This window comes from Penicillium psychrofluorescens (genome assembly GCF_964197705.1).
Source record: "Penicillium psychrofluorescens genome assembly, chromosome: 2".
NCBI classification, from domain to species: domain Eukaryota; kingdom Fungi; phylum Ascomycota; class Eurotiomycetes; order Eurotiales; family Aspergillaceae; genus Penicillium; species Penicillium psychrofluorescens.
Window position 1 is genome coordinate 2,335,441 of NC_133440.1, and position 24,685 is coordinate 2,360,125.

Genomic DNA, 24,685 nt, shown 5'->3' on the forward strand with positions numbered 1-24,685 from the left:
CAGTCAACCAGTATCGGCACCGAGGCATTTCCCGGTATGCGGTAAGACTTTTGGAAAGCCTCCGAGTCCCATGCCACTCCTGCCACAGCTGGCCGTGGGGATTTGGTCGTTACTTCTGGATTGCAATTCCACAATGATAGAGACCTTGTAGACCTCACTTATTCTTTCGGCTCCTCTTTGCCTGTAGGTTCTTGTAGAAAGACTTCTTTCCACTCTGTTTCGTGTGCTGAATATCCTGATACTTGGATGCAAAACGCCTGTTCTGCCGCTCCAACGCCATGGTCTCCTCGACAAAAGTCTTCTTACGGTCCTTCTTTGCAATGCGGCCACTGAAGAACTCCGTTGGACCCTCGATGATGGTCCCCACCTGAGAAAACTCGGGTGGCTTGGCCTTGCCATTTTCCTTCTTGTAATGCCGCTTGGGGTCCAACACGGAACGCATCCGAAGGAGTTGGAGATCTCTCCTGAGTTCAGGAGTCAACTCCGTCTTGGGCAGATTGAACCAACTGTGTCCGGCTGTAGGTTTGTCCTTGTCAAGCAATGGCTGTCAGCAGGGGATCAAAGGTATTTCACAACACAGACCAATGGCAGAAAGCAAGGATTGAATGCTCAGAGTAACTATGAAATGATAAAGCTCTCACTGGTGCAGCACAGCCCAAGACGGACTGGTTACGCCGCATCAAGCGCTATCGCGTGGGAATAAATTTCCTCATAGCAATTGTGGTGGGGGGGGAAGAGATGGACAAGGGAAGATGTTCACTCACTTTACTGGGCTGCTTCGTCGCTACCGAGCGCAAGGAGTCTGACAGAATTTTATGTTTGGGATCAACTAGGTGGGCTGGATCAATTGCGGCGATCTCGTCATCCTGACGGACATAGGGTTCGAGAGAAGTTCCCGGTGAGAGCTTGGGTAACCTAAGAGGCATTAGACTGGAGCTCTTATTGGCTCGGTATAGCATACCGTTGAGGGGTAGAGGTCTGCACGGGACCTCGCAGACGGGTCTCTGCCTCAAGGAGCAGCTGTTGAATCTGATCGTCGGTCAAATCGATCTCGGGATCTGCCATGTTGTGGGTTGACAAAAGAGAAAGAAGAAAATCATCCTCCCGGTGTTTTTTTCTGTTTCGGATCGGACCAACCTTGCGCCGGGATTAACTCACGTGACTAGCTATCACGTGCAGAGCGAGTAGCGACCATAGTAGAACAACACAGTAAAGCGGCTACGTAGTCATGTACTTGGCTATAATAGAGGCACCTACATGGAATAATCCACTCGACGAGATTCTGATTCATTTCCATTGATTTCTCTGGTCAGCCTCCATCGTGAGTTGTTCCGCAAACGTCAGAACGGCTGACTCGGCCTTGGCGCGAACGCGACGTCCCAACCTCTTCTCTCTCTCTCCTCTCCCGCTCTCCTTTCCATCGGAAACAGCTTCATTCTTCACCCACTCTGCATCATGGATCAAGCTCCCCCGGGCGCACCGCAGCAGCAGGGCAGACAGCCCCAGCCCCAGCAGCCTTACAACATCGAGCCCGGTGGCCATTATGGTACGTTCTCCGCGCTGGGACCCAATTTACGCGCGCGCGGTTTATTTCGAGCTGGTAACTGACTGTGTCTGCAGGTGCCTGTGCCCAGGTACGATCTGACTGAGCCTTTGGATCTCTCTGTCTCTTGCTCGAATTGTAGCTAACGCGGTCCGATTCACTCTAGCTTGCCAGCACAGGATACGCGCCGCTGGCCGAACTGTATACCGGCACCTGGGCTAACGTAGGTTTCCTATCCCCCAGTTCCAATCGACTGGCTCATCATCTAACCAATACTAGGTGAATCAAGGTCTCACAGGGCAGGCCCGTGATATCTTGACGACATATTGGCAACATGTCATCAGCCACTTGGAAAATGAGAACCACGACTACAAGATTCACCAGCTGCCGCTGGCGCGCATAAAGAAAGTGATGAAGGCGGATCCTGACGTGAAGATGATCTCTGCTGAGGCGCCCATTCTCTTCGCCAAAGGCTGCGATATCTTCATCACCGAGCTGGCGATGCGCGCGTGGATCCACGCAGAGGACAACAAGCGGCGCACCCTGCAGCGGTCCGACATTGCGGCGGCTCTCTCCAAATCTGACATGTTCGATTTCTTGATCGACATCGTCCCACGCGAGGAGGCGACCTCCCATGCCAAGCGCTCGAGCCAGGCTGCGGGTCCATCGGCGGGTGCCGCCGGCCAAATGCCGCCGCAGCATGGTGTGCAGCCACACCAGCACATGGGACCTGCGGATTACGGCTCTCTCGGTCAACACGCCCTCCCTCAGGACCAAGAATACCGTCCGCAGCAAGCGATGTACGGTGGAGCCGATCCCACGGCAGCGTATGGACAGCCGCAGCAACAAATGTTCGAGGGGATGTATGCCTATCCGCATATGCCTCCGCAGCAGGTACGTGAATTTAAGAGCTCTCACATGCCAGGCAATTTTCCTCGTCTCAATGGAGGGGCTAATGTGATTCAGTGAGTGCTTCATGCCGTGCATGTTTCGACACTCGCCTTAGTTTACGAATGGACGTGCTTGAAAGGCGAATGTTTTTGTGTTTCTTTTTCTTTTGGGATTTTGCGAGGCAAGGGCAACCGGATACCAATGATTGTTGGATAGGAGATTCTGCTACATTTCTTTCACGGACCTCGCCGAGGGTTCATTTTGATTATTGAAGACGACCGCAAATCATATGCCATATGTATTCAAAGGCTACATAATCCACCACACTATGGCTTACAATAGCTTGTAAATTCATCACATCTTCTTTCCAAACCGGGAAGATATGGTGGCAAACTTGTCCGCCTTGGATGGAGCTTGGACTGTCCGGGTAAGCCTAATGAAGTAGAGGATTAGTAGTTGGACCCGAGAGACAATGAGGGTTTTGCGAGCCATACTTTTCTATCAAAAGAGGCCCTTGCATGGCATCGACTCGTCCGTATTTCTTGTTTCGCGTTGAGATATCGTAAAACTCGTCAGTATTCTCCGCTTGCATCAGTTGCACCGTCTGTTGTAACTCGTCAAGGTTCTCGCGCAGGATAGGCACCCCAAGGCTGTCCACGAATTGAGCAAGATGCTCAAAATCTTTGGCTAACGCGGCTACGCCGTTGGGGTTGATCTTCTTTACATCTGGGGAAAGTGGTTGCACCTGAAGGACCCGTCAGCATAGTTTGTAGTGCGGACATCATACAGCCACTCACCAGAATCATGTTTGCGGCATGGCTGAGCGCATCAAAATAGATGAGCTCTTTGATCTCTGTGGGCAGACCAAGCAACGTGGAGTTCATGATATTAGACAGGAATCGAGTCAAGGTTTGCATGTAATTGCTGGGTTCCGTTGGAGGCGTGGGAGACATCCATTCATATTCAGCGGTCTCGACGAGGTCGTCAATTTTGGAGTTGACTACCTCAAAGATACGCTTCTCGGCCGTTTTCTTGTTATTCCGAAATTTCTCTGTTGCTCTCAGAGATATTGAAGTGCCAATTGAATTCTGTGAGCGTGCTGCCGCTAGCAGCAGCTCAAGTTCACGACAAGCCAGCTCAAAGTGCTCCAAATTGATGAGGATCTGAACGATCTGGCCTAGATACTGCGAGGAAAGTCGGTCCACCAGAGTATCACAGACCTTCCGCGAAAGGAGATCGTCCAAGGCCTGCCCGGTTAACGATGCTCATCTGTCCGGGTCCACTGCTCGATCGACTCACCTCCTTCAAGGTCTCATCGATGACGTTCGGATGCGAAAACTCGTCATTGGCGAAAAAATAGAACTGGTTCAGGAAATTTCGGATGTCGATGCAGCACAGAGGGTACATCTGTGAGAATGGCAAAACACATGGGAACCTATAGGCTTCATCAGTCACAGTCGAAGACAACCCAAAAGGTTTCTGAGGCGTACTGATGCTCGTCGCGTGGCTTTTCAGGGCTGTACCAGCTGACGTTGAGCACTTTGTCAAACTCCTCCGGGGTCTGTATCGGCATGGGCATGTAGTCGTCGGTCGATACAATCTAGTAGGACATGTGAGCAAAATGAAGCAAACAATTGACGGAGGCAGCCGTACCTCCTGGAAGTCATCGCTGAACCGCTTCTTCAGCAGCTCCGAGTACTTCTCGAAGAGAGTGAGGAGGAATTCATCAAAGGCCCTTACGGGGTAATTCCATGTCTGCTCGGCTTGTCAGTGATCCAGTCTTAAATCGATCAGGGAGACAAAGACACTGACATCCATCGTTTGCATGAATAACGCAATCAAGTTTTTGATTTTCAGAATGTTTTCTGCATTGTCGACCTCATGGAGCGCCTTGGAAATCAGAGCGATGGCGTTTTGGCACATTGAGTCCCAGAGTTCGTCAATCTAATTGGTCGAATACTTGGTTAGAACATTTCTCCACGTGCGTTGGGGATCGGGAAATGGGAAGCCTACGTCGACGGACGATCTCAGGTCCGGCACTCTTTTCATTGTCGCCCGCTCTACAATGGCAAACCCGGCCATTTCTTCGAGGAGGTTGTGTAGACCCGCGCCGTCTTCGTCGATCAGGGTGATCGTGGAAGGAACTAATAGATCTTTTTGGCGCCGTCGAGTATTAGCGTACTCGATGCGAAATTTGTCCATCTGTCCTAGGGACTGGTGGATATGCAAACACTCAAATAGCGGGTTAAAGGGAACTTGCAGCACATCGTTGTGCAACAGGTCGTATTCCTCGTCTTCATCCGACACGAGTTCGATGGGAGAGTTCAGCTTGAAGTGCTCCAAGTATGGCATTTTCTCCGCTCGGTGTTTGTGCCTCGTTTTCCGCTGGTTGGTGTGATAAAGTGCAATCTCTCCCAGATACTGGGACATTTCCCGAATCCTGTAGAGCCAGGTATTCAAATCCGACATGACCGCTTCCGCGATGGCTCGTTGCATGGCCGGTACCGAACGCTGGATCATGACCGCGATTTTATACTGCGTCACCCCTTTCAGGTGCACGTTCTGCAGCTCCTCCAGTGCACGAAGGGCGGCATAGTGATTCTTCCTTGCGAGCAAATCATGAACTTGATTGGCAAGGCGCAGCACCTCTAAACAATCTTGGATGGCACGGGATGTCTCGTCAATGTTCTGGCGGTGACCGCGCGACTCCACGAGGGCCTTCTTCTGTTCAGCGAGTCGCTCGGTGCTCGTCTGGATGGACTGGTTGAGGTCCAGGATCTCCGCTGTCAGGCTGACGGTACCTTCGCGAATCCGAAGGAGGGAGTTGACCGACGAGACGAACTCCTGATGGTTGGAGTTGCAGATGCTCTCGATCTCGGCCTCCTTGTCACTCGCGAAGCGAGATAGCGACTGTAGCAGTTGTGGTGTACGGTTTCCAATACTGTACTCTCGGATGGACGGAATTAGCTGATCTAGATAGTCTGTATCGGACGGTGAGATGATAATCTGTCGGGGAAGCCTGGGTCAGCACTGTTTTGGGGGAACCTTGAGCAGCTTTTCGAGCCCACCTGGTTCAAGACATGAGGCTCATTGCGAGCAGGAGCCACAGAAGGCATGATGATGCAGCAGCTTCATCCGCAGATCGAGTCTCCCACTAGGTGAGCGGCGTGTTGTCCTGCAGCTCGTGACCCTCGAGCTGGCATGTTGACCCGGACGAAGGATTATCCGAGGAGATAAAGAAGATCACGTGGATAAGCTTGACCTAACGTCCGGGGGGTAGATCCGAAAACATTTTCCTCTTGCACACTCACAATTGCTCCATCCGAGAAGGCGATGCTCCTGAGCACTCTGAAATGGGAACAGGAAGCATCCTCAGCTATTGGTAGCAGGCATTTACCTCACTGGAGGAGACAATGAAGCATTCTTGATTCCTTGCCGACAAACTTGCTCTGTCTTTGTGATTAATGCTCCACCAGCCTGACCCAGTTTGACTTTATTGAACTCCATGTACTCTATAGGCTATCAGGGTTCTAAGCTTTGGACAGGATGGCACGTTTCATGCACTATCTCAGCTTGTTGATTCGCAACATCTCAATAAAGAATATCCTGGGACATCATGGGAGACAGTGCCTTGGATCAAGCATCTCCATGTTTTCTTTCCTACAGATCAGTGAGCCAGATTTGGGTGCCATATTTACTTGAAAAATCCAGTGAAACTATTTTACTTTACTGGCTCTCTACCATCATGGATTCTCCTGGCCTTATGTATTCCTCTCTGAGACCCTCTGCCTATTCTGCACATGCTTTTCGAGAATGTCAGGAGGGAAGTCCTCCCAATGCAGAAAGATTTCTGCTAGACGGTGGTTTTGTTCTGATTTCGTTGGGATCGTCGGGACTTTCATTCACCGTCGCCCGGATTGCACCAGTCACACGCTCAGCATCGTGGTGGCAGCGCGGATCACACTGTCAAGTCGAGCGACGCCATTTGCCGACGACTCCCAACGCCGAGAGTGCCGAGAGAATCCAGCGTAATGTTGTGCGAAACAGTGAATGAAGATGAGGCCCAGTATAAATGCAGAGGCCCTCTCATTCTTTCATTCATTCTTTCTGCACACCTTTCACCTCTTCCCACAATCTTCAGTCCTATCATTCCCTTGTGCAGGCACTCTTTTCACACCTCGTTCTCTTCCTGTTTTTTGTCCGTTGCCATGGACAGCTCTATGAAGAGCCCAGCGCCTGGGGTGCTTCAGCTGCCACAGACAACTCCAGCTATGCAGCTGGCAGCTTTTACCCCGGCCACCTTCCGCCAGGGGATGGTGGAGCTCCAGCCTGGAACTGGGTTCCCACACCTGTAAGGCAACCCTATCTGACCTTCAGGTCTAGGATACTTGTACTGATTTGTGTCTAGAACTAATCGGGACCCTTTCATGGGCAAGGTTGCGGACTCCTGTGTTCAGGGCCGAGCTTCGCGCTTCAAGTTCGGAGCGCGGGCTGGGGAGGCCTTGGTTTCTCCGGTTCAATACGGCGAAATCGAGCCTTCTGTTCTGCGGGCGGCAAACTCCGTGCATGGGCTTCTTGGGATTCGAGAGGTTGCCAAATCCTCCGAGGACAAGAAGAATCTGACCTTCGAACGCCGCCACCGCGCTTTTTCGGTGGAAAATATCCACAACTTGCCAACCTTGGAGCTGGCAACTTTTTTTCAGGTTAGGGATCCGAGAAAGATGTGCATGCGAGGCATGATCCGGCTAACTTCAGCAGAATGACGAGTTTCCTTCTGTGGTCGGACCAGACCTTGCAGATCTTCCGGAACACCAGAAGATTTACATTGCCTTCAAGGACTGCCGTGATGCGAAGAGTGCCATGGACAAGATTGGGCGCCTGCAGCCGGAGTGGCGTGTGACCCCTCTGACCGCGAAGGAGTACGCCAAAGCTGTTTATGGACACTCCCACGTTGGTTCCGTGTCTGACTTTGATGGTCAAATCAACGCCATCATCTATCATGATCCAGCGCACACCGGCCTGGATGCTGATGGTGTTTCTAACACTCTCCGATTTATCCTTGGACATGCTGGGGATATCCATACGCTCCGACCTCAGGAGGTTCGGCACTCGCACATTCATGAGTTCTTGGTGGAGTTTTCCAGTTCTCAGGCGGCAGAGAATGCAATTCGGGCGTTCGATTGTTTCATGTACCAGGTATGTTGTTTTTGCTTTCCGCTGATTTAAGTTCAGTCTGATGCCATTCAGGGATGCGTTCTCGAATTGAACCCTCACAAACCGGACCTTGATCGCCCTCGCCCTCGCTCTGGGACGAGCTCATTCTCTCGCGCTGACGTTCCCTACCGCCGTGGCGGTCGCGCTCGCAATGTGGTTACTCCAACTGGCCACATCCCATACACGCCTGCGGCGTTCGAGGATGACAACTTCGGAAACTCTCCATCGCACCGACACGGCAAGCACCAGGCTCAGATCGTCAATGTTGAGAACATTCGCCTTGGGATTGACACCAGAACTACTGTAAGTATTTATTTTGAATCGATTCAATGATTTTTCTGATATGTCGGCTTCTCCAGGTAATGCTCCGGAATATTCCTAACAGGATGACCCAGGTATGGCTGATCTCATGAATGAAAGACTTGAAGAAGCACTGACTGTCAAATCAAAGGCAATTCTGAAGCGTATTCTGGACCAGACTTCCTTCGGGAAGTTCGATTTCATGTACCTGCGCATGGGTGAGTGGCTGTCCATGTTTCTATAGTCCCAACAGAATGCTGACTTTGTGATATAGATTTCAGCAATGGTTGCAAGTAAGTTCTCGCTCAATTAGCGGCAGATACACTTGATTGACTGTGTCTTTTTAGCGTTGGTTATGCGTTTGTCAATTTCCCAGACGTGAGTAGCCACCCTGCGCTTCTTTGCTTTCGATATTTTATAGCTGACGGTATATAGCCCATGGACATCGTGGAGGTGCGTTTCCTGAGCGGCCATTAACCTTGCAGACGCCCATCACGGATCTCGCAGATTATGCTGATTTTCTTTCTAGTTCCTGGACGCCCGGGCGGGCCGACAGTGGTATGTGGACCATGTTCACTCTCAAAATGACTCGGCTGACATGGGATGCCACAGGGATCTCTATTCCAGCGACAAGATTGCTGAAATCAGCTACGCAAGTGAGTTGTCTCTTTTCTATGGACTGCAATGCTTTGCTAACAGTCAAAACAGCCTTCCAGGGCAAGGCGGAGCTGGTGAACAAGTTCCGCAACAGCTCAGTCATGCTGGTCGAGTCTGCTTATCGTCCGAAGGTGAATTTAAATTGTTTTTGGCCGGAGTGGTGCCGGTGCTGATGCTATCTAGATTTTTGCTATTGGAACGGGGCCCCAGGCGGGCAACGAGGTTGAATTCCCTCGTCCGAACGATCCAGTTAAGCTTCGACGCAGTATTGCCAACTCGAACAACAACGGTATGTCTCTACGCCTTTTCCTCCTCGGGCTAATGAGAACATGCTGATTGATTGTATGCCAGGCCTGTACGGCCCTCGCCCCTCGTCCCGTCGCTCAGCTGAAGCTGGTGGCGACCGTGACGGCATGATCACTCCTTCAAAGCGAGTCGACTTTGAGCATCGCGTTGGTTCTAATCGCTCCGGACACGGAGGAACTTGGGAGATGCCCCTGGGCCGTCGCGGACATAGTTCCTGATTGGCGATGAGGATTTGTTCAGAGAACCACTCACCAGCTTTTCTGGTTTGGTGGATTGCTCATGATTTGACGAATGATCTGGGTTAATGATTTTCTGGTGGTGATCTGGCGTCTGAGATCTTCCTTTTCTTTCTTTTCCTGTTTTGCCCTGCCTGTTGTACTTAGTGTCTGGGGATGATCTGGCTGGCTGACGACCGTCTGACCCTCTTGCGGGAACGGATGGATGATGGCAGGCCAGATGGGGCCCTTTTAACTCCGAATTTCTATTTTTTGCTCTTTTGCTTCAACTCTCCGTTATTGTTCTCTTGTTCTCTTATTCTTCTTCCCGTAGTTGTAACTAACTATAGTTAACCTCGTAGTGGATGGCAAAAAAGATCGATCCACCGCCCAACTACTCCAACCTCCAACCTTCGAATTCTTCTCCCCCTCGAACGGGATTGGTGGCTCGCCTCAACTGTGATACGTAGCGGTTTTCGCATTCTCATCATGGACGCCACGGAGATCCGCACGGTGCATTCGATGCTGCATTTAGTTTTTCATCGCAATAAGAACCAGCATCAGCGCGCCAAGTGGTGGAAGTGGCTGTCGCTTTTAAAGCACGCCACCCTAGATCTGGCCCAATCGCTCGATGGAGCGCGTCTCAGTGCAGTCGAATCTCACCGCCAGCATCTGGCTACGCATTTGACTCCGAGATGCTATCTGTATGTTGGCCTGGCGCCAGACATCCGCCTCCGCCGGGGCCCCAAAACCAAGCTGACTCTACTCCTAGTGCCTTCTCCACCGTTGTGGCCGACAATCAGTTCTCTGCACTCGGTATCGTGCTAATGGCTACTCTAGCGCGCCTTGTGAAGGCGGCGGGGATCAATTTGGGACGGCCTACAGCGATACGGATGAAGAAGAGCCTCCAAAAGATGACTACCATTACACCTGTTGAGGATTTTGGTGAGCGGATTCGCCGTGGGGATGACAACCAGGGACAAGCTGCGAGTCGCGCGCCCAGCGATCCCAGAATTGACGGACAAAGGGAATCGGCTGAGTCTACCGATGGCCCTACAAAAAGGACGACCAAGACGAAGACCAAAACTAAGAAACGGAAGAACGCCATCGATGACTTGTTCAGTGGTCTATTATAAGTTCTACCAACCTGTCCTAACTCCATGGGGAAAAAGCGGCGATTATCTGTCATAGATCCTGCGGTCCGAGGCAATTATTATTTGGATCGCAGATGAGCGAGCCCTGCTCCCCCCACCAAATTGACCGCAATATGGTTGACCGTGGCCCAGGCCATGGTATATAGGAATTTGGGGGAAAACACGGTCCAGATGAAGAGATGGGTTCGCAGGGCGGTGCAGGCCGCCATGACGGAGATCACCGACATGGCAACATGGAAGGTCAGCAGCGCGGCGTGATCTTGCCGCGCAACCGGTGCTTCGTCCGGACGAAGAAGATGGCTGGCGGACACCCACCAGATTGGGCCAGCCCAATTGCCAACGAACGTCAGGACCCCGACGAGAAGCACGCTGTAGCTGCCAATGCCATTATATGCATTTGAAAGGTCGACAGAAGATATGGCATTTGAGCCACCGAACGCAAAGAAGGTCATGTACTGCGCGATCAGGGTCGTGATGGTCACTTCAAGTTCAGTAAGGGTGAAGGAAGAGAGAAGAACGACTTGGATACGGAAGACGAGGAATAGGGGAATATTGGCGGCTCGGGATTGAGTCATCAAGAGCAGCGAGAGAGGCTCATGAAGGAGCTTGTTTGGGGCTTGTGCAGATCCTGTTGGATCTCGGCTGAAAAGCGCCGACAGGACCAAGCATGCCAGCCCAAAAAATACGAGTCGGGCGTGTAACACAAGCGACAAGCCGGTTGGATATGCCGCCACAACACTGGAAAGGAACGAACCCTCCAGCAGCTCGGGAGAGTCAGATGCGACAAAGTTTAGTTTGAAACCAAAGGCCAGGACGACCAATATTATTGCGCCCAGCCGTGCCAGGATGGAGCGCGGCACACGCCACAGGAGATGGACACACGAATCGGCGTACGTGAGAATCACCAAGCTCCACAAAACATTGGGATGCTGCGGGAGGAAGGTTCGAGCGATGTCTGGCTCGGCAGCGAATTTCTGTCCAGTTTGATTCCACCGTCTCAAAAACCGTTGGCAGAGAAGAAGTCCCGGCCCAGCACACTGGGCCATCCAGGATGACCTTGCCCGGCTTGACTTGGGCCGGATGTGTAAATAGAAAAACCAGCCGGAACACATCCAATACCAGAATTGCTGTTCTTCCTCCACATAACTGCTGGCAAACATCATTAGTCCGTAGCCTACGATAAGAAACACCAAAAACCCCCCGGGGTGCTTCGAGCGCGCACACACGACATATGTGGCCGGAAGAACGAGCAGCGCCGCGACCGCCACGGTCAAGAGGCCGAGAGAGAGCCGGGAGACGTCATAATTGCTGGCTGTGCTGCTCATTACCTCCTGGGCAATCTTTGAGAACTGCATTAAAGCCGATTCGATCATTGTATGCGAATCACTGGTATCCGCGTTACTCTGTAGCAGCAGCTGGGCTCGAGACCAAGCGCATTGCGCGCCTTGGATGCCCGAATCAGCCCCAGAGGAACAGCTTGATGCGGTGTCTTTGGCATCAAACGTGTAGCCGGGGAAGGTGGCCTTCACCGTGTTCAATAGTTGCTTCGCATTTCGAGACAAGACGTCAAGCTTTTGAGATCCTGTTGCCAAGTCAATTTGGGCTGCCTCCGGTTGAGCTCGATGAATACGTACCGTGATCCCACATCTCTAGAAGCTCTGGGATGAACACCCCCAGGTTATTCAAGGGGATTGGAAGCCCAAGAAGCCCTGAAAGCGTCGGGGTGATATCCGCTTGCTCGACCGTCCGGTAGTACTGTAGATCGGCGAATGCCTCCACCGGGCTTTCAGCACGGGACCCCAGGGTTTCGAGCTTGGGCGAGATGAATAGCAACGCCGGTGATGTTTCGCCTGCCGATGATCCACCATGGTTTCCAGCGTCGTTCATGCCGTGATCGCCGCACAGGACGAACAACGTGGACTGAAGGTGCGGTTTCTGTTGCATTGCTTCATAGATTTCGGCCACGATGATGTCCATCTCGTGTTGTTTCCCGAGCATAAAGGGACTGGGACTAGGTCAGGACACCTAGAAAGTCTGGGTTAGGAAAGGGCATACCTTCGGGGCCCTGATTTGTGCCCAATATGATCCAGGCCCAAATAATGCATGATCAGGGCGGACCAGTCACTCTCTGCCAGCTCGCGGGGGACATGACGGGTCACATTATGGTCTACTTCGGTGAAATCCTGCAAGACTCAGCATGGATGTGGTGGCATTAGCTAATGTACAACTGACCGACACGAAGAAGCTGGTTGTCCCATCGGCACGGTCAAACATGCCTGGAAAGAGCTTCAGCCAGGTATCATCTCCGTACATGACCAGACGGTCCCCCCTCGCCTTCAACTGGGCCAACCAGGTATCTTGAAATGCGAGGGTCGACGAGGTATCCGACTCGGCGATGTTGAGGATGACGTCGAGGAACGAGGGCACAGAGCCGGTGGTCATGGCCTTTAGACGAGGCATGGTGACTGTCGGCGAGCTCGCATGAGCTGTGAATGGCAGCGCAGCGCCAGATCGGATCAAACTGTGGGATGTCCGATTAATTTATCTGCCAGCTCTCCTTTGAGGAAGGGGATCGAAGGGAGCTGCCCACCTCTGCGTAAACAAGAACCCGGAGTCATTGGCGTAGACAAAGTCACTGTCCATCAGAATTAGCCCAGGGCCCTGCCTGATATTCATCCACGATACCTTCGCAATGCATCCACCACCATGAAAATGACCTTGTCAAATGGCGCTGCGGGAGGCGCATCGTCTTCCCACTTGGCTAGACCGGGCAAGAGTGGCTTGTAGGGGAAGAAGCCGGAGGAGAAGGCGAGGAGGCCCAGAGGCACCAGGAGATTGGCGACCAGAGTGGTCCAGCGGCTGGGAAAGGCCGCCATTGCTGTTGGTCGAGTCTCGAAAGGAGGAAAACAAACCCTGGGGGAGATAGACACCGGCGCACACCGCCTTCACGATCTACGAGAACCGTATACATACTACAGTACCTATAATGGAATAGAATAATAATCATAGGCAGGTATTTGTAGCATGACATAAATGAAAGAATCAATCCGAACGCCGGGTGCTGTTTTGGTGGGGTGGAAAGATCATTTCTTCGAGCCCTTCTTGGACGAATATTTTTGGAACACTATCGACGGTCGGGCGCGCCGGTTGCGCTTCTGCACACGCCCGGACTTGGACTTGCTCTTGGTGTCCTTGGACGCTGTGTCAAGGTCCATCTCTGCGGTTTGTTGTTAGCCATTGGCAGGCCGCAAGAGGGGAGGTCATCCCACCTTCGCCATTCTGCGAGGCCTTGGTGGCGGCAGCCGCATCTTGATCATCATCTGCGGCGAGAGCGGACATTAGTGCATGGTCCATGAACGTTCGAAACAGTGAACGAACCGTCTGCCCTCTCACGTTCTGGCCGGGGCTGCGAAGCAATCTCTTGGAGTTTGGCCGCCAACCTCTCCGTCCGGGCGTCGACGACAGGACCAAAGACCGTTTTGCGCAGGGCCGCCTTGTTGCGCTTGGAGACGCTGGCTCGGACACTCTTTGCCATGATAGATATGTTGTGGGTTGGGTGGTTGTCTGTCAAAGAAATCAAAGTCCATCCTTTTTTTTTTTTCTCTTGATAGCGCCTTATGTCATCCACCCATCCATCCTCTTATCAATTGTCGCTGGCGGCGACACTCTTTTTCTTCCTCCGACACTCTCTCCCTCGTTCCCTGCCATGCCTTTGGGCTGCACTGTTTGTGGTCTGCCTGCCCTGGGTTCTTGACATTCCGACCGTCACCATGGCCTCCTCCAGCCTGGCGCCGGAGATCTCCAGTCTCGTGCCTCTGATTAAGACGCTGACCAACCAGCACCTCAGAGACCTGTGTCGGAGTGAGAGCCTAGCAGTGTCTGGGGTGAAGGCTACATTACAGCTGCGTCTCATTGATTGTTTGTCCAAACCCCCCTTGACCCCCATCCTCAGACAACGGATCCTAACAGCCCACACACCCTAGTTCTCGAGCGGTGCTACAATGAAGACGGCTTCTCGGTCCGTCTCGATGCCTTGCGAAGACGCATTCACAATATCGTCAGGCCCTCTGCAAGCTACTACCAGTACCATCCTACCCCAACACCTCAACCGACATCGGCGCAGTCCCAAATGAGCATTCCCATGCTATCCCAGCCCTACAACCCGGGTCGCTTGCTCTTCAAGGAAAGCCCCTTTTACACAATCCTCGAACCACTCACGCAGGTGGTGGAATGCAAAATTCGCGAGCAGACGCGGGATAGTGCCGAGCTCAAAGTGACCCTATCTCAAGGCACCGCGTCCAGGCTGCAGATGGATCCCAATTTTCGGGTCATGGTGTTCTGTGCGGCGGACTCGGGCCTCAAACCGTACACCAAGTCCGAAATTGCATTCCCGCATCAGGTCGAGCTCAAGGCAAACCTCGATGAAGTCAAAGCCAACCTCCGAGGGCTGAAGAACAAGCCCGGAACCACACAGCCGGCCGATGTCACCAATTACATTCGCAAGAAGCCTGGTTATCCGAATACCATCGTTATGACTTATGCGTTGACACAAAAGGTAGGTAAGAGAGGGATACATGGTCGCGTACACGGTGGCTAATCAATGGTTGAGCAGAAGTTTTTCGTTCTCGCAAATCTGGTGAAACAACATCCCGTTGAAGACCTAGTGGCTCAACTGAAGTCACGAAAGATCATCTCAAAGGAACAGGTCATTCGTGAAAGTAAGTATTGCCCGCTTCCTGTGAGAATGCATGGGATTCTCAACAAGTGTCAGTGAAAAACCGCGCCGAGGACGCTGATATTGTCACGACATCAACCGTCATGTCCCTGAAATGCCCACTGTCGACTCTTCGAATTCAAGTCCCTTGTCGTTCCATTGTTTGCACACACAATCAATGCTTCGATGCATCGTCCTTCTTGGAATTACAGAAACAGGCACCGACCTGGACCTGCCCAGTCTGTTCCAAGTCGACCAGTTTCGAGTCCTTGCAGATGGATCAGTGAGTCAGATCCCAAACTCCTTTGAAGCACCGAACTAAGTTCTATAGGTACGTCGATGACATTCTGCGATCGACCTCGACAGATGCGGAACAAGTGGTCGTAGAGCCAGACGGTGTTTGGTCTGCTCCTGACGACACCGGCCCGATCCAACTCGGCGACGGAACCCCGGCATCCGATGACGACGATCTCATTGAGATCACCGAACCGGGCATAACTGTGAAAAAGGAGCCCTCAATGGGGCCTAACATCTCACTGGAGTGGACTCCTGCCCAGTCGCGCGAGGCATCGACCCCGTCCTCCGCGGCGCGCATGTCCATGTCGAATAAGAAGCGCCCCGCGGCGGCGATCATCGACCTCACGGGCAGTGACGACGATGATGAGTCTCCTGTACCCCCACCCAAGCGAACCATGATGAATGTCCCGGTTCGGGCTTTGCCCCAACCGTCTTTGCCGCTCCCGACGAGCAGTCCGCTAAATGGAAGGCCTTATCCACCGTCGTATCCGCCGTCGATTTGATCCGTTTCCCTCTTACTTATTATTCCCCTAGATGATGCATATTTACACGGTGTTTGGGAGTGAGCGGACATCTTCTCCTATTGCATTCGGTCGCTGGGCTCCTCATTATTCTCGGCGCAGGTAGCTTGCAGTCTCAATGGCTATGAAATGATTTATTTAATTTGGCCCATTTATGATAATATCCTATGTAGTAGACCAAAACGTTCCGTTATACCTATTATTGTAGTTGTAGTTGTAGTCGTTGTAACTACCAGTTACTTAGTAGAGGCTGACGGACTGACTGTTTCTCCCCAGACCCTCACTACTACTCGCTGCTTCCCTCGCCCAACATAATCCACTCAACACCAACACAACAACAACCCCTTCCTCTATCCCTCCTCCCAATAACCCCACCCGCTCACACATAAAATGTCTCTCGACTCCACATCACTATTGGTCTCTGACCCGCAAGCCCGCGTCCTGAGCTCATCGTGCTTCGACTTCCTGCTCATCGAACTGGTTCCGATGGCTGAGCGTATAGCCAAGAAACTCGTGGCCGAAGAAAAAGACGCGGATGATGAAGAGGTTCGCGAGACGACCTTCTTTCGCCTGGAATCATTAGGCTATCGCGTTGGACAGGGCCTGGCAGAAAGGTGAGCCCGACCTCACACCTTTTCCCCTGGAACCCCCCCCCCCGGAGGGACGGGAATCGCACATCCTCTCATCATTCTATATCGCAAGACAACCCTAACAGTACCGCTCACGCAGGTTTTCCCGAGACCGTCCCCGCTTCACCGATAATTTGGATGTCATCAAGTTCCTCTGCAAGGACCTGTGGACGGTCTTGTTCCGAAAACAAGTGGATAATTTGAAAACAAACCATCGGGTACGAATGATCAGGGGGTGTGTGTGTGTGTGTTCTGCGGATGGGTGCTAATATGCAATGCGCGGAATAGGGGGTATACGTTCTGACGGACAGCGCGTTTCGACCGTTCGCCCGCATGAGCATGGCGGTGCGAGGCGATGCGATTTCCATGGCGCAAGCGGTAAGACACCTACGCCAGAGTATCCAAAGACCTCGGCTTACGCATGGGATCTAGTACTTGTGGTTCCCCTGTGGAATTATCCGGGGCGCGCTGGCTAACTTAGGCATCAACACCACCGTGCAGGCGGAGACATCGGACCTGCCAGGCGCGACGTTTCAGATCAAAACCGTCCAGTCCCGGCCATGATCGCTACTAAACTGCGGACCATGCTCGGGCTTGCCTGGGCACATTGGCCATTCTCTTCCTAGTACAATCCTCTCGTCGAGAAGAGGCATCTACAGCCGCAGGGAACGGAGAGAGGCTCTCTACACAGGCTCGGTGACGGCCGCTCACTCGTCCATATTATGCCAACGTCCAAAAACCGATTGGCCAGAGATCATCAGTAAGGAAATCTGAATTTCTGCGCTGTATGCATACTATCCGGCCACTGTCTCCCCTTGGCGGAACATCACCAGTCACTGTCATTTTTCCGTTCGTCGTTCATAATCTCATGGTCTTCACGCTTAAAGCCTATCTTTCCGGGATAACCATGATTAGCGAGGCTCTGCCAGGGGGGCCCGTCCAGCGAATCAAGTAATGCGCGACACACAGGAAGGAGCCCGGCTTGGATGATGGGGGGAAAGCGTTTACTTTGGTGGAGGGTTCTTGATGAACTCGATGCCCTTCTCAATGTTGCCCTTCAGGCCCTTGATGCACGCCTCCAGGAGCGTCTTCTCCTTGTCGGTCACACCGTCCAGGATGTTGATGGCCTTCTCGGCGCCGTTGGGCTGTCGGTCATATCAGTTAGCCGTTTTCCAAATACAAGGTCCAATAAAGAAACGTACGCCCAGTTCCACGGGGGTAGAGAAGAACTCCACACCGGTCGCCTTGGCGATCTCGTCGCCGCCGGCCACACCGGGCAGGTAGACGAAAGTCGGTTCGACGATGCCCTTCTCGCCCCTAGTGGCCTTGATCACGGCCTCGGCGAAGCTGTTTGTAATGGTCAGTGGCTGGTGACACAGCCGCGGAAAGGCCATTGAACAAACCGGAAACCAGCCAAGGCCATGGAGAGGGTAGCAGAGCCGGCACCATCCTTAGCCTTGACAACCTCATCACCACCGAACTGGACACCTGCAAGCGGTCAGTGGCTGGAACGATTCGAAATCTTGATCGGTACATACGGTTGATCAGAGCATCGTAGCGGTCAGCGGGGATCTGGAAAGCGGGGGAGACCTTGCTAAACAGCGGGACGATGGTCTCGCCGGAGTGGCCGCCGATGACGGGCACGGTGGCCTTGGAGGGGTCCTTCTGGCCAGAGAATTCCTGGGTGAAGGTCTCGGCGCGAACAACGTCCAGGGTGGTCACACCAAACAGGCGCTTGGGGTCGAAGACACCAGCGGCCTTGAGTACCTCGGCGGCAATGGGGACGGTGGAGTTGACCGGGTTGGAAATGACCAGGGTGAAGGCCTTGGGGCTGAATTCGGCGATACCCGTGACCAGGTCGCGGACAATGGACGCGTTGACCTTGAACAGGTCGTCACGGGTCATACCGGGCTTGCCTGCACATAACAACACCGGGTGGTTAGCCGAGAGGGGCGGCACAGAGGGGCGGCATGACACCGGGTGCGGGGCAAATTGGGCGAGACTGACGAGGAATGCCGGCCGGGATGACAACGACATCAGCCCCGGTCAGGGCGTGCTTCAGACCATCGTCTTTGGGCAGGTAGCCGGTGATTTTCTGTGTTCTGGGTGAGCGCCGATTCCCGGTGAAGTGTGGGGAGCAGGACGTACGGCCACGGAGGAGATGTGGGAGAGATCGGCGGCGACACCAGGGGTGTTGACCACATCGTACAGAGCGAGCTCATCGATGAGCGGGCAAGTCTTCAGCAGCAGCGAGAGAGGCTGAGGGGGCATACGTTAGTGGATGAGTTGCGAGGCCATGGGGGGGGGTGGCTGACCTGGCCAATGCCACCGGAGGCACCAAGAACGACTGTCAACATAAGAGGGTCAGCGATCAATTGACATTAGTATAAAGGAAAAGCAGAGTGGACATACCAGCCTTGACCATTTTGAATGATTAAGAAAGAAGGAAGAGAGGGAGAGGGAGAGAGTGGATGAAAGAGAAGTGTTGTTGTTGGGAAAGAGGGGAGGATTATGAGTGATCGAGGGGCAGTTCTTGGTCACCTGGTGTCCCCCGGATTCTTCTCGTGTCACGATTGATTCCGTCGGGAAAAGGCGGGCTGCTCCATCATATCAGTCCGGAATTGATCTCGGTACATGTGCTTACGATGTATCTACTAATACTGTCGGCTTTTTCCTACGGCGGATCATGACTCTTGTGCGCCCCTCCGGGCATAGGCTTGCATTTTTGTTTTGGTGTATAGTTAGGTAGAACCGACCACCTCCCGGAAGCAGTGCGCCCCGGTCCCAACGTGCTGTGCATTTTCACATGAGCCCAATCACGTCCCTCGCTCGTCCACTCGTCAAACAACACATTTACTCCTTGTTCTCTGCCGCGGCCCGGGCCTTGGCACCACGGACCTTGGGCGCGGGAGCATCCTTCTTGGCCTTCTGCGAGCGACGGACGGCGCTCACGCGGGCAACGGCCTCCTCGCGGAGGTCAGCACGGTAGCCGTTCTTAGCGGTCTTGTTGGCAACACCCTTGTAGATCCTGCGGACGGAGAGAACTCGGGTCAGTATGGGTCTCCAGACAGATCCTTTCCATGGACAACATACTTTCGGGTGGAGGTGTTAGGACCGTAGGTCACGGCGACCTCGTTCTTGCCGGGCTGCTGGGGGTTGCCGGGCTTCTTGGAGATGACGGTGAGACCACCGTTCTCAGCAGGCTGGACACCGAGGGCCTGGGGGGATTGCACGTTAGGACTCGAACACGAATGCGCGCAGAGCGCAGAGCTAGCGGCTCAAAGAGAGAAATACCTTGTTGTTAGTGTAGCCAGCATACTAGATAACACCCAAGTCAGCCATCAATTCATTGCTTGCCGAGGAATCCACCGAATATCGGCTGCATACCTTGAACGAGTGCTTGTTCAGCAGGTTGAGGGGGTCGCGCGAGAGCTGAGAACCACCGCAGGTGTTGCGCCGAACCAGATAAGCATTCTGGTTGCCTGAATGCGAAAAAAAGCGTTAACCAGGTTGAGTTCCAGGTGAAGGTCCTTTCCAAAATTGCCCATCGGCAAATTTGGCAGAGACGGGGGAAGACGTACGGGTGACCTGCCAGATCAGGTCGTTGGAGACGTTTGCTCTTTCGGTGGCCATTCTTGTGTAGTTGAGGAGGATGATCGAGGGATTGAACCGAGTCGCTCCTGTAGCGAAGATGGACTGGAATTGTGCTCTCGCTAAGCAGGCCCAATCGGGAATAGCGGTTGATGCCTCAGGTGTTACTAGTGCCTGCCTCCCAAGGTGTCCAGAGCAGGTGACTCGGGCCGCGCAATGCGACGCTGACGCTCCTCCGCCTTGTCTTGTCTTCCATCCATGCCTGCCGGAATCGGGAGAGGCAGCTTTGCTTCCTGCCTACTCTAGTATATCTCTCCCTCGTCAAAGAATGATCCCATCGCAATAATCCCCACCTCACTCATTCAACCAAATTCCTTTCCGTCCGTCCCCGGGCATCCGAGGCCTCCGTCCATCACCATGTCCTACCATATCTTCTTCTTCCTTCTCTTCTCCGTCATTATCTGTGGCACGGGTAAGTTGAGCCCTCGGATCCTCTACGAGTTTTGCTAATGCACGTCTAGCCCTCTATCTCACTCGCGCACGATGGGTCCCTCTGCTGCCTGTTCCCGACTACATCTACCACCGCCTCCCCTCGAGCTTCACGGCAGACCTGGAAGCCGGCCTGAGCTCCTCGCAGTTTGATATTGGCGCCAACGTGACCGGCGGAGACTCACGAGCGGGTTTGGATGCGCGAGGAAAGCGTGAAGTCCAGAGGATCATGAAGAATCGCAAAGTCGACTTTGACGAAGCCCGCCGCATCTATACCGAGCAGCGCTTTGCAAAGAACAATATCGGGCCTGATGGCCGGCCCCGGGACCCGAAGTTTGTGTCTTTCTCGTAATTGCTTTTTTTTATTATTTCTATTCACTCATTCAGCGTTTTTCCTTCTTGTCTTGCTCTAGAAGCCTGTTCCACTTTTTATTCTTCTTTCGTCATACGGAGCTTATGGGCTTCCGTCTCTTTTTCTTTTTTTTGGCTTTGCATAATCGTCTACAATGCGATTCCCTTTGGCATTGGTCTTATCCCATCTTTCTTTCATAGGAATTGGAATTAATTTGCCACCGAACTTCGATTTTGGGTATCGCCGGCCAGTGTCAGAAAAAGTACGGCTGGTCATGTATCTAGAACCAGCGCAGGAAATTTCTAGTAATACAGGGCCACGGGCTGCCCATGGACGCCTCTGGCTCTCTCCCGCTTTGCTCCCAAAGCCATAAGGATAATGCGCTCTAAAAAGTGAAACGCGGCTCCCACTCTAGAATCGTCAAATCGTATCAGATAATCATGTCCCTCGGCACGAGGTTTTAGTTTGCCACGATCACCGTCCTCGTCCATATCCCGGTTGCTGAAACCCGGCAGGCAACGCGGGAGGAGCACCGGGGGGAGCACCGGGGGCACCACCAGGGGGGCCGAAACCGGGAGGAGGCGCAAACCCAGGAGGCGGGGCCTGCGGTGGGAAAGGTGCTTGTTGCCCAGCACCGTTGTTGAGGCCTTGCGGAATGAAGGTCTGCGGGCCACCATAGCCAGCTTGAGATGGTGGAGGCCGGGCTGGAAGACCGGGAGGCGGAGTGGCCAGTGATGGGCCCGGTGGAGGTGCAGGGCGATTGGACTGTGGAGGCGGGACGTTTTGAAAGCCCGCAGCGGGAGGCATTCCTCTGCCCATACTGAGATCGGGTGTTTGGGGTGGCCCGGAACCCGGTGGGTGAGCGCCGTCTCCGTTCGCCATCACAGGTGCCGGAGGAGCCCCGAACTGGGGCGGCGGCACCTGCTGAGTGGGAGGGCGGACATTGTGTTTGCGAGCCTGCGTCGCCAGCATGCGCTCAGCCTCATCACCGTGCCTCTCGCCCTTGCCATCCTTCTTGTATGCGTATTGAACCGAGCACTGCTTGTTCATCAGGTACTGGCCATTCATATTGGCAATGGCCATGTCGGAGGATTCGAAGTCGGCAAATGATACGAAGCCGTAGCCCTTGGACAGATTGTTATCGTCGCGCGCAATCTTGGGGAGGTTGAGCAGATTGCCAAAGCGGCTGAAGGTATCGTAGAGCACCTGCTCCGAGACCATGGGGTCGAGGTTGCCCACGAAGAGCTCTGCGCCAATCTCCACGGACTTCTGCTTGTCGGCCGAGGCCTTGTTCACACGGATGGGCTTGCCGTAGAGCCGGATGCCGTTCATGGTGCGCGAAGCGTACTCAGCATCCTCCTCGCTGATGAACTCCACGAAGCCATAGCCTTGGTGTAACTGCGTGACGCGATCTTTGGGCAGATGGACGTTAACGATGCGACCGGCCTGCAGCATCAGCTCCCATACCAGGCTGTCTGATACCCGCTCGTCAAGATTTCCTATGTACACCGTAGCCTCCTTGTCTTGCTCCCTGTGGTCTGGTTAGCTTGTGGTCCAAGAAAGCTAGCTACCGAGGAAAGGACATACCAATGCCTTGCGCCCGACATGGTGCCGAATCAATAACGGAGAAACCCGATCCAGAGGAGGGGGACTCGTAGAGAGAAGGGAATTAAAAGGTGCGATGCGGCAAGCGGGGGTGGTGGTTGGATCTTAATGGTAACTAGTCAAAGTAGTGGTGACTGACTGAGCAGAGAGAGTGTGTCCGGTTTTCCGCAAAACTTTTGGACTGACCGCCATCGTCCGTCCTGCAACTTCCCAACTTCGCCCGACCAGTGAATTAACTACTCACGCAACATCCCTCCCACACACCCTCTCTCTCTACCGACCTCTCCCTTCCTATCTCACCGCAAATATGGTCCAGTTCTCTGAGGAAACCAAGGTTGGCCGCCATCTTCACTCCCTCCCCCAAGGTTCGACCAAACCAGCCCGACTTACACTCTTTCCTTCTTCTAGGAGCGCGTCTCCAAGATCATCGATGTCTCCCGGGTCGCCATTCACTAGTGAGCTTTGCACCCCATTTACCAATTTTCAACGGCCTCCAAACTGACGGATCGTGACTTCACAGCGGTTACTTGCCTCTGATCGTCTATCTGGGTATGGACAGGGAGAATACTGCTACACCGGGGCCTCTCGCTGACAGACGACAACAGGTTACACGTACAGCGAACCCAAGCCATCTCTGTTCAAGTATGCCAGCCCTTCCTAGATCCAGTGCAGTTGCTGACCCGGTGCTCAGGTTGTTCTCGCCCCTCGCCTAAATCTTCATACCAAAAGGACAGGCCATGTCGATAAGTTGAGGATCTAGGACCTCGAGTCCCCATCGGCCCTGCTGGCTGCTTCATCTTGTGTATTTTTATCTGTCTTCAGAAACTGTTATAGATCCATGAACCTTCCTTCTCATGTGTCGGACCGGCACGAACTTTCCAGCCTGCGCGCGACCACCGCCGAAAATTAGAGACCGATAGATAGAATGTCCAGTAGACAATCAATTGTAGCTATTTCTTGTTATCCAAGATCAATGGCAGTCAGCCATGGCATCATTTCGTGTCTGGCACTTCGTCGCATCCGATCTTCTCCGCCAACCGCGACCGCATTTCCACCGCTTCCTCTTTCCTTCCTTCCACGCCTCGTCCCCCAAGCTCCTCCCATTTCCTCAACCAACAGAGCAGTTCATGCCTAGCCAGGATGGCCTGTCGCCATCCTTTGTGGAGACCGTAGCGGGATTCACGGCGGGAATCGTCTCGACTCTGTGCTTGCATCCGCTCGACCTGGTCAAGACCAGACTTCAGGGTAAGTGACCTCGCATCCTCCTGTCTCAGCACTGGGCCTGACACCTTCGCCACTCAAACACAGTCGATCGCGCAACCTCCTCCTCTCGACTCGGCAGTTCGTTTCGTATCATTCGCGAGATCTCCCGCCATGAGGGTGGTCTCACTGCCTTCTATCGCGGCCTGGCCCCGAACATCATTGGCAACTCCACGAGTTGGGGCCTGTACTTCCTGTGTTACAGCAGCTTGAAAGATGCACTTCGAACATGCCGGAGAGAGCAGATGCTGACGTCGTCTGACTATTTTCTTGCATCGGGGACTGCAGGTATGCATGGCTACCGCGATCTGACCCCAACCTGCTAACGAATGACCCGTGCAACACAGGCATCATCACTGCGGTCCTCACAAACCCCATATGGGTGATCAAGACCCGCATGCTATCGACTGGCTCACAGGTGCCCGGTGCCTATCCCTCGTTGTCGTCGGGAGCCAAGCAAATATATCATGCGGAAGGTGTGTCGGGTTTCTACCGGGGTCTCCTACCAGCTCTCTTCGGTGTCAGCCATGGTGCTCTCCAGTTCATGGCATACGAGCAGCTCAAGATCCACCGGGCCGGGTTAACGGACCCTCACAGCCCCGTGGAAGATGGCAAGATCGGTCCAAACCGGGAACTGGGAAATGTCGATTTCTTCGTCATTTCCAGTTTGTCCAAGGTGTTCGCCGGCTGTGTGACATACCCGTACCAGGTCATCAGGTCACGGTTACAGACATATGACGCCCACCTGGTTTACCGGGGCGCCGTCGATGCCATCGCGCAGATCCGGGCCCGGGAAGGTATCGCGGGTTTCTACAAGGGTCTTGGTCCCAACCTAGTCCGGGTGTTGCCCAGCACATGGGTTACGTTCTTGGTGTACGAGAATACCAAATCCTACCTGCCCCGGCTGGCGGCGAAAGCATAGAGCGTGTCTCTCTGAACCCTTTCCC

The 24,685-nt window shown here is 53.5% G+C and overlaps 14 protein-coding genes across 14 annotated transcripts; 7 read left to right on the forward strand and 7 right to left on the reverse strand.

Annotated features, from left to right (window-relative positions):
• Window positions 1-154: 154 nt before the first annotated feature.
• Window positions 155-1,065, reverse strand: PFLUO_LOCUS3070 (dTDP-fucopyranose mutase; the record flags this gene model as incomplete). Its single annotated transcript, XM_073780277.1, has 3 exons — window positions 155-544; window positions 765-915; window positions 962-1,065. 3 exons carry the CDS (start codon window positions 1,063-1,065, stop codon window positions 155-157), a joined length of 645 nt encoding a protein of 214 aa, XP_073637148.1.
• A 390-nt stretch (window positions 1,066-1,455) lies between these two features.
• Window positions 1,456-2,512, forward strand: PFLUO_LOCUS3071 (CCAAT- binding transcription factor component; the record flags this gene model as incomplete). Its single annotated transcript, XM_073780279.1, has 4 exons — window positions 1,456-1,546; window positions 1,621-1,634; window positions 1,710-1,766; window positions 1,823-2,512. 4 exons carry the CDS (start codon window positions 1,456-1,458, stop codon window positions 2,510-2,512), a joined length of 852 nt encoding a protein of 283 aa, XP_073637149.1.
• Window positions 2,513-2,788: 276 nt separating this feature from the next.
• On the reverse strand, window positions 2,789-5,550 carry PFLUO_LOCUS3072 (Rab GTPase-binding exocyst subunit S15; the record flags this gene model as incomplete). Its single annotated transcript, XM_073780280.1, has 9 exons — window positions 2,789-2,867; window positions 2,929-3,179; window positions 3,232-3,681; window positions 3,734-3,869; window positions 3,925-4,034; window positions 4,088-4,189; window positions 4,247-4,378; window positions 4,448-5,440; window positions 5,503-5,550. 9 exons carry the CDS (start codon window positions 5,548-5,550, stop codon window positions 2,789-2,791), a joined length of 2,301 nt encoding a protein of 766 aa, XP_073637150.1.
• Window positions 5,551-6,642: 1,092 nt separating this feature from the next.
• On the forward strand, window positions 6,643-9,129 carry PFLUO_LOCUS3073 (uncharacterized protein; the record flags this gene model as incomplete). The annotated part of the gene is made up of 14 exons (XM_073780281.1): window positions 6,643-6,785; window positions 6,843-7,137; window positions 7,193-7,630; window positions 7,682-7,951; window positions 8,008-8,043; window positions 8,100-8,166; window positions 8,223-8,241; window positions 8,296-8,326; window positions 8,384-8,401; window positions 8,478-8,506; window positions 8,561-8,604; window positions 8,657-8,736; window positions 8,789-8,894; window positions 8,957-9,129. 14 exons carry the CDS (start codon window positions 6,643-6,645, stop codon window positions 9,127-9,129), a joined length of 1,749 nt encoding a protein of 582 aa, XP_073637151.1.
• Window positions 9,130-9,615: 486 nt separating this feature from the next.
• Window positions 9,616-10,262, forward strand: PFLUO_LOCUS3074 (RNase MRP subunit; the record flags this gene model as incomplete). Its single annotated transcript, XM_073780282.1, has 2 exons — window positions 9,616-9,830; window positions 9,899-10,262. 2 exons carry the CDS (start codon window positions 9,616-9,618, stop codon window positions 10,260-10,262), a joined length of 579 nt encoding a protein of 192 aa, XP_073637152.1.
• A 77-nt stretch (window positions 10,263-10,339) lies between these two features.
• Window positions 10,340-13,156, reverse strand: PFLUO_LOCUS3075 (major facilitator super transporter protein; the record flags this gene model as incomplete). Its single annotated transcript, XM_073780283.1, has 6 exons — window positions 10,340-11,862; window positions 11,915-12,285; window positions 12,336-12,463; window positions 12,513-12,801; window positions 12,871-12,915; window positions 12,966-13,156. 6 exons carry the CDS (start codon window positions 13,154-13,156, stop codon window positions 10,340-10,342), a joined length of 2,547 nt encoding a protein of 848 aa, XP_073637153.1.
• Window positions 13,157-13,363: 207 nt separating this feature from the next.
• On the reverse strand, window positions 13,364-13,815 carry PFLUO_LOCUS3076 (uncharacterized protein; the record flags this gene model as incomplete). Its single annotated transcript, XM_073780284.1, has 3 exons — window positions 13,364-13,497; window positions 13,550-13,600; window positions 13,659-13,815. 3 exons carry the CDS (start codon window positions 13,813-13,815, stop codon window positions 13,364-13,366), a joined length of 342 nt encoding a protein of 113 aa, XP_073637154.1.
• Window positions 13,816-14,050: 235 nt separating this feature from the next.
• On the forward strand, window positions 14,051-15,794 carry PFLUO_LOCUS3077 (E3 SUMO-protein ligase pli1; the record flags this gene model as incomplete). The annotated part of the gene is made up of 5 exons (XM_073780285.1): window positions 14,051-14,198; window positions 14,264-14,835; window positions 14,893-14,998; window positions 15,235-15,277; window positions 15,326-15,794. The coding sequence occupies 5 exons, from the start codon at window positions 14,051-14,053 to the stop codon at window positions 15,792-15,794; spliced, it is 1,338 nt and encodes a 445-aa protein (XP_073637155.1).
• Window positions 15,795-16,202: 408 nt separating this feature from the next.
• PFLUO_LOCUS3078 (uncharacterized protein) lies at window positions 16,203-17,005 on the forward strand (the record flags this gene model as incomplete). Its single annotated transcript, XM_073780286.1, has 4 exons — window positions 16,203-16,426; window positions 16,542-16,659; window positions 16,730-16,819; window positions 16,874-17,005. 4 exons carry the CDS (start codon window positions 16,203-16,205, stop codon window positions 17,003-17,005), a joined length of 564 nt encoding a protein of 187 aa, XP_073637156.1.
• Window positions 17,006-17,445: 440 nt separating this feature from the next.
• Window positions 17,446-18,866, reverse strand: PFLUO_LOCUS3079 (uncharacterized protein; the record flags this gene model as incomplete). Its single annotated transcript, XM_073780287.1, has 8 exons — window positions 17,446-17,586; window positions 17,644-17,788; window positions 17,845-17,929; window positions 17,980-18,357; window positions 18,449-18,536; window positions 18,590-18,700; window positions 18,757-18,788; window positions 18,854-18,866. 8 exons carry the CDS (start codon window positions 18,864-18,866, stop codon window positions 17,446-17,448), a joined length of 993 nt encoding a protein of 330 aa, XP_073637157.1.
• Window positions 18,867-19,294: 428 nt separating this feature from the next.
• On the reverse strand, window positions 19,295-20,074 carry PFLUO_LOCUS3080 (uncharacterized protein; the record flags this gene model as incomplete). Its single annotated transcript, XM_073780288.1, has 5 exons — window positions 19,295-19,469; window positions 19,535-19,659; window positions 19,736-19,759; window positions 19,829-19,923; window positions 20,023-20,074. 5 exons carry the CDS (start codon window positions 20,072-20,074, stop codon window positions 19,295-19,297), a joined length of 471 nt encoding a protein of 156 aa, XP_073637158.1.
• Window positions 20,075-20,449: 375 nt separating this feature from the next.
• PFLUO_LOCUS3081 (uncharacterized protein) lies at window positions 20,450-20,873 on the forward strand (the record flags this gene model as incomplete). The annotated part of the gene is made up of 2 exons (XM_073780290.1): window positions 20,450-20,504; window positions 20,554-20,873. The coding sequence occupies 2 exons, from the start codon at window positions 20,450-20,452 to the stop codon at window positions 20,871-20,873; spliced, it is 375 nt and encodes a 124-aa protein (XP_073637159.1).
• A 474-nt stretch (window positions 20,874-21,347) lies between these two features.
• Window positions 21,348-22,480, reverse strand: PFLUO_LOCUS3082 (Spliceosome-associated protein 49; the record flags this gene model as incomplete). The annotated part of the gene is made up of 2 exons (XM_073780291.1): window positions 21,348-22,404; window positions 22,461-22,480. The coding sequence occupies 2 exons, from the start codon at window positions 22,478-22,480 to the stop codon at window positions 21,348-21,350; spliced, it is 1,077 nt and encodes a 358-aa protein (XP_073637160.1).
• Window positions 22,481-23,605: 1,125 nt separating this feature from the next.
• PFLUO_LOCUS3083 (mitochondrial FAD carrier protein flx1) lies at window positions 23,606-24,660 on the forward strand (the record flags this gene model as incomplete). The annotated part of the gene is made up of 3 exons (XM_073780292.1): window positions 23,606-23,723; window positions 23,787-24,026; window positions 24,086-24,660. 3 exons carry the CDS (start codon window positions 23,606-23,608, stop codon window positions 24,658-24,660), a joined length of 933 nt encoding a protein of 310 aa, XP_073637161.1.
• Between the last annotated feature and the right edge of the window lie 25 nt (window positions 24,661-24,685).